This window comes from Coloeus monedula (assembly GCF_965178545.1).
Source record: "Coloeus monedula genome assembly, chromosome: 16".
NCBI lineage: Eukaryota > Metazoa > Chordata > Aves > Passeriformes > Corvidae > Coloeus > Coloeus monedula.
The window spans coordinates 13,777,198-13,789,714 of NC_138796.1; the positions used below are offsets into that span (position 1 = coordinate 13,777,198).

A 12,517-nucleotide genomic window follows, 5' to 3' on the forward strand; every position below is an offset into this window, starting at 1 on the left:
TGCTATTTTACAAAGCTTCCAACCAGCAGGACAATGTCTTTTCATAACAGCAAAGGCTTCAGGCTGACTAAATAAAGTAAAATCTGGTATTTTCTGACATTATATTCTCCTACCACAAACCATGCCATACAAAGACGGAGTAAAGGAGAATATGAATTAATTTTCCACTGTAATTACTTTGGTACACTGCCAAAATAAGTATATACTTACTATTTATTTAAAAGTTTAATGGAAGAATGAGTGCCAGACTTGGCAATTCCTTAAAGAAAAAGATTTGAATAATGACTCTTTCACGGAGGAACTGATTAGGGAGTCCATGAGAGAAGACATAATTCTTGATTTGGTCTTGAATAGTACACGGGACCTATTCCAAATGCCACAGCTGAGAGCACTGTAAAGTACTCAAATTCAACATGTTTGCAGGAATACCCAAAGCCAAAAGAGCCTCTGTTTCTTGTGCCCAAAAAAGTTCTCAAGCAAAACAATCAAGAATGGGAAAAAAAAAAAATTAAAAATATAACCCACTTACTAAGAAAGATGTTAGAAAGAAGGAGGACTTGAAACCTCAAAGCCAGCCTGGCCCAGTAGCAGGATAAACAAAGTTATTTTGGGCCATCTTTCAGCAAAATTCATGATCAAAAAAGCCCTAAAGTGATAGACTCATAAACTCTGGAAGGCTAAATTCATATGCACAGGCCAAAAAAAAGAGTCTGAAGGCTAGCAAGCAAAAGATACAATAAATAAAACCCCTCAAATACATCAGGAGCAGAAAGCTTGCCAGAAATTCTGTAGGATTCAACACATCACTAGTCTGCAAAAGGAGCATTCAGACAGGAGAAGGCACCAACAGAAAAGGTAAATGAATTCTTTGCATCTGGGTCCATCAGGGTGGGGTCTGGAGAGATTCCCCCACCAGAATCTCTTCATCACAGGGGATGTCATGGGAAGATTTCTTAGATCTTGGTGCCTACAGGAGAGATTTTCATACAAGATGGCAGAAGGAACAAGGAATTACCCACGAGTGAGCTTGATATCTGCATTAGTCAGATTAGCAGAAATTACAGAGTTAATGTGCATGTAGATAAATACAACATTCTAAGGAAGATTCCAGAGCCTTTGCAAAGACAAGTCCTAATTCATAAACGTGGTCCCAGCCCATAAACACGACAGCAGACAAGATTACAACCAAAAATACCCTTTAAAATGGAGACATGACTCAGAAACAACAGGATGCAGCTTCAATAACATCCAAATGCCAAGTCCTCTCTAGATCTACAGCCTATAATTTCTATACTGCGGTCATTTAGATGCACAAGTTAATTTGAGGAAATATATTTGTCAATGAATAAAAGTTCATTAGATTTGCCAAAAATAAAAAGCTGAAAAATGGCCAAAAGAATGGCACCTATTTGTGCAATTCCCCAACACATCCTCACTCTTTGCTAACTTGAAAATTTTCCTTGAAATTATCCAGAAATCCTGCATAAATATCACTCAGTATGCACAGACAGATGCTACAGAACACCCACATTTCTTCCTGGAAAGTCCTTGGCAGAAATACCAACCAGGCATGTTCTCATCTCCCAACTCAAACACCATCTTTTGGAAACATCTCATTCATGTTTCTACAACAAGCTGTTCCTGGACAGCTTGTGAATTCCAAGAATGAGCAGTGATGGGATGAAAATCATGTTCACATAAACATGTGCTAACATAACAGAAGTCTATGGAAATCTGTCACTTCAGAAAATCTGATGTGAAATGCATCCCAAGTCTTTGGTTACTTACTTTTCTAATGTTCTGGAATCTCCTGTGTACTCTGGAAGATCATTTAAGTCTTGGGGTGAAGCAGAAATCTGTTCTGCATTTATTTTTAATGCTTGACCGTCCTTTCCTATCACTTCAAGTCCTGTCAGCCCCAGGTAATGAGAGTCTCCCCAGGTCATGGTAAAGTTCAGTTGCAGGCCTGTAGAAAGGAATATACTTTTAATGTCTCTATAAACTTACTGGTTTGAAGTAATAAGCCAATATAAACATGCATGCAAACCCCAGTGATTAGCAGCATGTATATTTTGTACAGAGTAAATAACTTTATACGCTGGAATTGGATATTTCCCGGTCTGTTTGTCCACCCCCATGTAACAGCAGCTTCTTTTCACCTGTGTCAGAGCCTTTCAATGTGCTACCAACACCTTGTTCACTTGAAATTACACAGCTGCTGATCAAGCACATTCCCAAGTGTCTCATTACTGGGACTGCACACTGACAGTCAGCCAGCGACACTCTTATGCAGTTACATGACAGATTTGGTGTATACACAGACACAGAGAAGACCCATTAGTCTGAAGTCTATCCATCATCTTTCACCAGCTAAGTGACTATGTAGATTCATACAAATGCAGCCACTCAGAAATCCATACATTTTTAGAGAACACCTACTCACAGCTAAAGCAAAGAAAAAAAAATTTGGTTTACGAATGTTTTAAAGTTATTTTCTTCACATCAGAACTGGACACATGGAAGTATTTTCTTGACACAGCATCAGTGAAAAGCAGCAATATTGATTAGGCTGTATATACAGAAAATAAACAGGGAAGAAAAGCTGGATGGACAAAAGGCTGAATGCGTCTGTTCTGTTCCACTTGTTCTGTGCCTTACTGAAGAGATAGAAACAGCATGTACAGATATAACAAGTAATATTCCAATCGGATCAGGTTCCATAAAAATCCATCCCTGTAAATTAAAAACACCTTTCATTTCACACACTACAGAAACCCACAAATAATGAGGTTGGGTAGTGTCTAAAGAAACACCAGTAGTCATGATGTTTGTAAAACAAACAAGCATTAAACCTGTTAAGCCATCCAGCCCATTTACCCCTAAAAAGCCACAGCAAGTCTCAGTACACACACAGATTCACGTGGGTGTAAGATCTCATTAGCATTTGCAAGGACACGAAGAAACAAATAGTTCTGTCAGTTGACAAATCTGGAGCTACGGCTCCACTGACAGTAGATCCTATTCCCAAACCCAGTGCTAAGACTACACCTGCTCAGGGTACAAGCAGGCAGGAGTTCTCAGGAGAAATCAGTCTGTTCTCCAGTGGAAAGCTGCAGTGAAGCAGCCATCCACACAGATTTAGTATTCCCCAGAGTTTAGTATTCCTTCACAGAATCTGAGGATGACACAGGGGAAAAGGGACCTCTGGGAGGTGTCTAATCCAACTCCAAGCTAAGAAAAAGTCCAGCACCAAAGCTCTCAGGAACTTATCCAGTGGAAGTTTACCTGTCTCCGAGGCTGGCAGGTTCCAAACCCTCTCAATCCAGTGTTGGATTGCTCTCAGAGTGAAAAAAATTTCCTAACACCCTGCTGGAAATTCTTGTCAAAGGACCAGGAACTGCTCCTGAAGCTTTTGGGCTATCCAGAAACTCTCTAGATAACAGCTGAAAGGCCCACAGAGAGCTGGCTTGGTACAAGACAATAAATCAGGTACTTTAAGCAGGGATATAACACTCTGATCTAGCTCTGCTGTAGGGTTTCTATTGTCAATCCAATCTGAAAAAATCAGTCAGTCTGCATAAATACAAAGGATTGGGAGAGAATTACTGGGTAAGGGACACAGCTGTTAGGAATCCCATTCAGGGACTAGGCAAATGGCTAATGTTATTTTTCTGAGATTAAAAGCCAACTGATACAATATAATGTTGTAAATGCCATAGCAAACAAAGCTTCTGCCTTAAATATTCAATTACTCTTCTTTATTCTAGACCTGGCATCTGCCACGAAGTGCTGTACAGCTCTGACAAATCAGATCCTCCTTGATAACATGTTTGGGAGAAGGCTGGTTAAGCAAGAAGTAAATGTAAGAACTTACATTTTCCAGTAAATATTCCTGTTTCCTTGGGTATGCATTCAGAGACAGAGAGTGGCTCTTGAACCTAAAAAGAAAGTCAACAGGTGCAAGGAACAGGTTCAATATTACACTTACACTGCTTACCAAGTGTGATATTTGTTCCTGTTTCTTTTTGTATATCAATTTCCCCTCTGCCTCCCCACCCAGTATGTCCTGCAAATAATGAAAAGCATGACCCAAAATGTAGAATATCAGGTGCGTTCTTAGAAAGCCAAAACTATTAGTGTGGCTTTTTGCTTAGTGCATATAGAAATGGGAAATGGGAGACTCCACAGTGTGAGCTACCTCTTCTCAAAGAGGCTGAAATTCTTAAATCACACTTATTTCCCTGCAGACTGCCATCAGCAAGTGATAATATGCTGTATTTGCAATATGTTGCAAATCTGTTGCAGAGACAAGAAGTCTGGAAGGAAGTCAAGACCAGAGAGTGCCACCACAATTTCTTGTCAAGAATTAAGAGGCAGAACAAACAAGCAAACTTGTCCAAAAGCTTGTGCTTGTGCTCTGGCAATGCTAATTAAAAATTGCCTATGCTATTCAGAAAAGTGAATAAACAGATGACAAAATTTGCTGATCACACTGGGGCAATCAGGGTAGTAAAGACAAAAATGGCAAAGGATTGCAGATAGAATTCACTTCACTGAGTAAGTGTGATAAAATGGCTAATTCTGTTCACTGTGGGCAAATGCAAAAATGTTACATACAGGGAAAACAATCCTAACTTCACATATACCAGTATTGGGCTCCAAAACAAATGATAGCAGATTAGAATTTTCATTCTTGGCATTTTTATAAGTAGCTCTATAAAAACATCAGCTCAATCCTCATTAGTAGTCAAAAGGCCAAACAGGAAATTAGAAGTCCAGATTCCTTCTCTTTAATTCATCATTAGAAATAAACTTCCTGTCATCCACAATACATCAAATGGATCTACACTGTGCCTAAGAAAAATAAAGACAGACTTGTCAACACTTCTCTCCTACTGTTCCATTAGATCCCTGCAGTTTAACCACTGATCTCCAGGATCTCATGTGTTCCCAGACTGCAATATCCTTCACGAGGCAGCAAATGTCCCTGGGGGAACCAAGGTAATTCAGGTGAGACTGAACAAGAAATGGGCTCTGAAATAAACCCACGGAACCCAGGAAGTGGAAAACCCCTCCCACTGGGGGTACCTCTCTCACAAACCAGTGACTCTATCTGGGATGTCTGATGCCTCTTCTTCAGAACAATTCTAGAAGACCAGCCTGGGAATTAAATTTGCAACTTTACTGAAAATCAAAACCCATGGACACAATAAAAGTCACTGGGTTTACAGATTGCAAAATAATGCCCTCCCTAGCAGACCATAAACCATTTGTGCCAAGGCACATTATCACCTCTTTTCTCCCTTTCTTATCTACTCAGATCCCTTCCTAATGATTCCATTCCACTGATGCCCAATGTATTTTCTTTCAGATATGGTCTGATTCTCTACTATTTTAACTACTTCTGCTAGTGGACATTGTCCTACCTGTGTTCTTCGAGTCTTATGGCTAAAACAAAACACCACTGTAATACAGGAGTTATTGGAAAAGCAATAAAAAGTAGAAAGTATGACCATGGTCTTACACCTGACCATACTGTACAGCACCTTCCCTGTGAGGAATAACTAAAGTAGGAGCAACCATTCTGGAAAAGAGAGATTTGGAAGACTAACACAGGGGCATAAATCTCTTGAGTGGATTGAAGAAGGGAGCAGGGAATAATTGTTTAGTTTCTTCCAACACAAAACCTAGAGGACATTAAATGAAGCTAGCAACAAACAGAAGGAGGTTCTTTGTGCCATGCAAGCTCAGCTGGGAAACTTGCCACAGAGCACTGTAAATTCTAAAAGTGCACGTGGGTTCAAAAAGCTGGTGGATGAATGAATGCAATAAAATCTGTGGCAGGATATTAAACATAAAGGTTAAGTTAAAAAGTCCTTGTGAGACGCATTTCTAAGGGCTGAATGAGTGTTTCAGAGAAACACCACTCTATGTTTGTGCTGCTCTTTCTTCCTCCATAAGCACCCACTGCTGGCCACAGAGTTGAAGGAAGCGCAGTAGTCACAGGTCTGATCTGCTATAAAAGTCAACATGTTAAGGATTCCTGAAGTCATGGACAGACATTCATGGCCATGGATAATACTGACAGAAAAGTAAGACACTTTCCTAAGAGCTTTTGAAAGTTTCTAGTAAAACACACCATTTCATCTACTGAATGTGCAACAGGCAATAAAGGTGAATGATCAACAGCAGGGACTGTTCAAACTGGTCAATACTGGTCTGACAACATTAGGCTGGGGAAGACAAATTGTGCAGTGGATCTGTATCATTCTGGTAGCATAAACATCCCCCTACAGAAATCCTGATGGTACCAGCAAATGCACAATGACAGGGAGATCAATGGCTCACAACAGCTTTTGTTATTCCACCGCTGATACCGGAGTTGCAGAGTTAGAACAGGGGTGTGAAGGGCATCAGAGCTGAAGAGCAAAATGAAAGGCAGAGCCTATGTCTGAGCAAGGACCAGACAGTCCAGGGCCAAGCTTCTGCCATGGAAGAGGTCCTGGTGAATGCTTACAATAAACACATGATAAGGAAAAGGAAGGTGAATTTCAATTTGTGTTCATGAAATCCTGCACCACGCAAGGCTCTGAACAATTTCAGATACTGAAAGCAAAGATGGGATCAAAATTACTGGAGAAGTCCAAGGGTTAAAGTCACTCACTCATGGTCTTAACAGTGAGATCACATTCCAATGTCATTGATTTCCTTTTGTCTTGGGAGCCACAAGAAACAGAGGACAAGACAGGAGGGGAAGGTTTGGCAACCACACAAGGCTCATTAGGAACCATATATCCCTGGGAACATTTTGGCTGGAGCAGCTGGAAGGTGGATTGATTCAGCTTTGGATCTCCTGACAGACTCACACATAGGAGTGTGAACCCTAGAAATAGACAACCTCACTGATGCAATGGAAGGTACTCCAGAAGATTCTGAGAAAGTAGAAAATTATAAGGAAAACAGGTCAAAGACTGCCGCACACCATCTTGAGAAAATCCTGTGGGATCTTTGCTCAGACACTGGACTGTTGGGCTGGACTGGCATAAGGCAAGAGCTCAGTGCTTGGAAATACAGCCTTCCTCCAAGGAGTGAAATAGGTTCTGCATGGAATAGAAAAGAGGCATTTTTATGCTGCAAAATGCACACAAACCTGTGACGATGCCAAAAAAATAAGAGAGGAAAAATAAGGGGAGGGTTGAGAGAAGAGACCCTTCTCATCTAACATACTTAATTTGTGGAGGAAGAAACCAGCAATACGGAAAATATGGAAAATCCTTTGGTTTGGAGTGTCAGGGAACACAGCTACTCATGATGTGAGTAACTGTATGGGAAAAATCACTGATAGTGCAGAAACCTTCAGGAGTACCCAAATCAAAAATAACTTCCTCTAGTCTCTGTCCAAATAAGTAAAGAAGTAGGCTTGTTAATTAACCAGGGAAACCAAAATTTGGAGGACCTTTAGGGCATTAAAAAAATAGCATAAATTATTGATCTGGTGAAAAAAAGTATTTTAAATAGTCTTAACTGTGTTTGTTCTTCTGCAGTTTTACTCCAGCCTGGAAATGTGTCTATTACTTCCATGTTTCAAAAAGACATTTATAGAGAGTTTTGAACACAGAGGCCCCTACCTGTTGATCCTCTGTTCTCAACCCTGCTTGTGTAAAAGGTCTCTCATCTCCCTCCCTGTCAGCAGTTGTTGGCCTCTTCAGCTCTTCCTCATATCTCAGGGAGCTGGAATCTCCCATTTCTCCATCATATGTCTCATCATAGCAGTAAATGGCTTCAAGAATGTCATCATCAGTAGTGAACAATATGGTATCCCCAAAGTGCTCTGGAGCTGAAGGCAACACAAAGAAGTAAATACAGAAATCGTGCAAAAAGAATCTAAAGACCAATCAAAATTATTTTTGGTCCTTCTTTGCATTTATTTGCAGCAGTGTTCCAAGATAATATATGGCAAATTGATACTGACTACTGCTATAATCAGTGTTTCACTCTCAAACTTATGCTGCCCAATGGAAAAACCTAGAGAATTCAATCAGATTTCAAATACATATAAATTGAAATGGGAAAAAAGCTTCCCAATCACCTTTTCCAAAAGACCATGTCTGTGAAAACAAGCAAAAAGCTGTAACTTTGAAATTTCTGGTGCCTGTCTGATGTGATTGAAACACAGACTTGTTGCTAAGACATAGTTAAAAATGGAGATTAGGTCTGTATGCTGCTAAAATCCCCAGTATCAGTGAAGAATGCATTAGTGGGCTTCGTATTATGTTTTTAAACTAAACACCAGCTTGCTTTGAACTGGAAAGTGATAACAAACAAGCTAAATGTACTTTGCTTGTATTCTACTGCTGTTTCCACAAGGAAAATAAGAAATGATAGCTTACCTCCAGACAAGGCTCCTGAGGCTTTGGCAATCTCTCCTTTAAAGATGCACTGCTCGTCCAACAACATGATAATGTCTTTCACACCTCGGAACGAGTGTATGCGGGATTTATTGTAATTCCAAATCCGAATCATAGCTACCTGACAGGAATTCACAAAGTCAATAAAGACAAAGTGAGGTTTTCCAGGGGTAAATGGTGCCAGCCAGAGGTGCATATCATCCTGGGTCCGATTCACCCCATCTATTAGGTTGGTTACTATCCTGGGATCATTTCCATAAGCTGGTAAAATATTTATATCAGGGGGTTCAGCTGTTATTTTTGCAATCTGAACAGGCTCTCCTTTAGAACTGAAAACTTCAATTCCATTGAGACCAACATAATGTCTGTCTCCCCATGTTGTTCGGATGTCTATCACCAAGTGCTGCCCATAAGGTAAAACAGGGATTTTAAAATCACTTCCATCCTGTGTCTCCAAAGAATTTTCTTCCTCTTGCCTCTTGGATAGTGTTTGCAGTCCCTCTTTTCTCTGATATTCTCCAGGCCGGTTGATTTTTTGTTGATGGAGAAACTCATCAAAGATATCCCCTTGAAAATCCATGTTCGAGATCCGGCCACGGTGGGAATAATTAAATTTCACCAAGGAGTTCCAGGACTCCTGCAGAGTGTGCTCTTGCTCACTGCACCACTTCACTCTAGAGGTTGCTACGTCCTTGATGGGAAAGCCTTCATCTGAAAAGAACATTACAAAGGCATTTAATGTACAAACAGAACTGGGAGCAAACCACTCCAACACTGACTTTGTAGAACAATGCCAGTCATATCCGTGTCCCTCACTGTGAAATTCTCTGACAGTAGCACTTTTATTTTGCCTCCCTATCATGAAGGCCACATGCCCCAGTTTCCCTTCCCCACTCAGACATAATGAACACAATCACTTTTAACTATGGAGGAGCAGAACTCCTGCCATGATACAAGCTGCAACTAAGTTTGAAGCTGTCAATTCTTGACTCAGCGCCTAAAAAAATTGGGATTTTTGCCCAGTGATACTTACTTGTGTGGCTGCCACAAGAGTTTAAATCATCCCTCTGCGTATCTGCAGATCTTTCATACAGCTTGAAATGGCTGAACTGGTTAATGTAAAGCATTACAGAGAAAAGCTGATTCTTCCTCTCAAAATGAGCCACAAGTATATAAAGAAAAGTGGTGGGAAAAGGAGTAGGTTCAGCATACAGGGAGGATGAGGTGAGAATTGCATTCTGTGCAGATAATATCCAAATATTTTTCCCACTTTTCAGCAAGTGTGAGATATAGAAGGAGGATAATGACAAGATATCCAGTGGGAATGCAGTGAGGACAACAAATCAGGGGGGCACAGTGGGAGCAAAGCATGCTCTCCTTGTGGCTGCACTGGGGAACTGCTTAATTTCCATCTCAAAACAATTAAGAACAGATAATAACCAAGATTTTCAATAAAGCAGTCACTTACGTATTTTCTTCAAACAAATGAAGAAAAGGAAGTGGAGTACTAAACAATTACAGGCTCGTGGGCCAGATTTCACTTCTGTACAATGTCCTTGGGTGGATACTAAAACAAATGATTATCAAGAATAAATGCCAATTGCTGTAAAATGCAAAAGAATGTTTTCTCAAAACACTGCTCAATACTAACTCTTAACTGTGTTTTTGGAAATACTGGAAGGAGGCAATGTTCCTAATCTGTCTGTGGCAAATAATCATTTACAGTGGGGACATGTGAGATAAAATTAAGAATTTTAAAGCAGATGGGAAACTACCTGGAAAAGGGTTGTCTTCCAGAATGAAAGGCTGGAGACCAACCTAGCCACTCCTCCTTACCCCACAAGGAAAATGCAGATATGAAGTAAAGGTTCATATTTCAGAGAACATTTGTAAGTCCCTTTCTTGCTCACACCACTACCAGTACAGATACTCAAGAGGTGGGTGATCCCCACCAATACCTCCCAGAGCCCCACAGCTCACCTGGAGAAGGCACTGCACATATATTCACCCCCTGAAATTGTCAAAGCTTGAAAAACTTCAGGATGAGCAGAGCACAGAAGAGTATTTGACATTCATTGACTTTCCTTGTTTGGGAGGGTTTTTCCCTTTTCTTTTTAAACATTAAATACTTCCAACAGTCCAGAGGTTTCAATTCTGAAGCCCCTCTAGGGCAGTGCAATGGGAAGTTAACAAGTTTGGGAGCTCCATTAAGGAGTGGCAACAGGAGAAGTGGAGCTCTGAAAGGAAAGCAGAGGTGGCCCAAAAGCAGATGCCAATGGCTGAAAGCTTACAGGGTTTTGGTTTTTTTCTTTTAAGAATCTAAAATGCATTATTTATTAATGACACCTCAAACATCCAATTCTTCCAGGAGTTCAGGAGTGTCTTGAACCATCAATTCATCTGTCCAGATTCTGATGGCAACACACACCACACAATTCCTCTCAAAACTTTATAGTAAACTACATTTTGGGGCAAGACTACACAGAAAAAATCACCTTTCTTCTCCTTCTGTTGTGTTAATCTCTTTTTTTACTCCCTGCAGTTATAAACAGCAATCATATTTCCATGCTGCAATCACATGCTTCATTTCCCAAATCATTCTAAAAGCTCTCCTCTGTATCTGTTCCACTTGGTAATCAGCTTTCCTGAAAATGGATGATCAGAGCTGCAGTTTTCCAACTGAGGTCTCACAAGTGCCTGTGTTGAGATATTAAGGTTTCCCAAGTATGCAAAATGCCTCTGCTGATCCATCCTGGGAGTGCACTGCTCCAATCACTGCTCACACCAGCATTTCAGTCAATCTGCTATCAGCTACTCAACCGTGATTCTTCTCTTCCTCGGTCATTTGCAATTGATGATTACCCAGCTTACAACTTAATTTTTGGTTATTAGTCCCCAAGTGAGCCTGCAAGCATTCTACTGAATTGCATTCCATTGCTCCAGTCCTCAAGTTCATCATTCTGTGCAGTTCTTCAATCTCCTTAACTCATAATAAACCAAATTATATGTTATTTGCAAATTTTATCAGCATACTCCCACCATTTCCTTTGCACATTAAACTGGTTACCAAAGAAAAATTGATGTTTTTATAGCAACATTAACTAGAGCCAAGCCTGTACGTGCTATTCCTAATTCCTTTTGTTCTTGTGAGCTTTTTAGTGACCAAAGCCATGCTGTGACATCCACACGAGCCTCGGAACCTTCCCTTTGTCCCTTCTCCCAGCCCCAGGCCAATTAAAATCCAGCACCCTCAGGGCAACACTTAAAAGGTTTCCCTGTTGTTAAAACCCACTCAGCTCCACTTTGAAGATGGCTTTACCCTGCACACACAGCAGAGAGAACAAAAGCTGCTGGGTGCCTGCAGTTTCCCAGGGACTAAAATACACTGGGAGCTTTAAGCACCACAGGACACAACTTGCTCTGAGCAGAATTAGAGGGCATTATATAAAAAAATGACAACCTTCATCTTATAGGTGACAGTAAAACTCCTAATTTATTTCCATTTTTACAACTGAACAGAACTTCCCAAGCTGGGATTTATTTACAGTTTTCACAATGTTAAGGCTTTAATGTAACAGATACTGCAAAATGTGTGAAACAGCAAACGGGCTGCAGTGAGTGGGTGGGTGAAGGGCAGGTGGCACCTGTTCCAAACTTCCCTATTCTCTTCTTTGAGGTACAACTTCAGATATACTGATGAAATTGCTGTTTGCTCCACAGAGGGTCAGACAAGGAAAAATTCAGACATTCTAAGATTAGAAAGAACCATTTTCCTCACCTTTGTCTCAAAAATCCCTGCAGTACCTGCTGTAGAATTTGAACTGGCACTCCTTCATTAAGGCACATTTTCTGTTTCTTATCACCATTACTTTAATGTAAACACCCAAATTCAATATACATTAAGATACATTTTCATGTAGATTGTTCTGATGTTAAATCACCCCCAAAATTTCAATTTGTAGTTTTGTAGCATCTTATTCCAATTCTCTGGGTCTTGTTCTTGTTCTATTAAACCCTTCATTTGAGACAAGAAACTGAATGCTGAAGAATTACAGAAGGCCAAGGAAGGGGCACAAAGGGTCCAAAAAACAGGAGTTAGAGTGACGTGG

The 12,517-nt window shown here is 40.4% G+C and overlaps 1 protein-coding gene across 1 annotated transcript in view; it reads right to left on the reverse strand.

Annotated features, from left to right (window-relative positions):
- Positions 1-12,517, reverse strand: part of KATNIP (katanin interacting protein) — a 56,474-nt gene that overhangs the window by 15,125 nt on the left and 28,832 nt on the right. Inside the window, exons 15-18 of the mRNA XM_082292547.1 lie at positions 8,391-9,119; positions 7,629-7,837; positions 3,875-3,938; positions 1,789-1,966 (exon numbers count right to left, since the gene is read on the reverse strand). Of these exons, the coding sequence (XP_082148673.1) occupies positions 1,789-1,966; positions 3,875-3,938; positions 7,629-7,837; positions 8,391-9,119 (1,180 nt within the window). The remainder of the gene's footprint in view (positions 1-1,788; positions 1,967-3,874; positions 3,939-7,628; positions 7,838-8,390; positions 9,120-12,517) is intronic.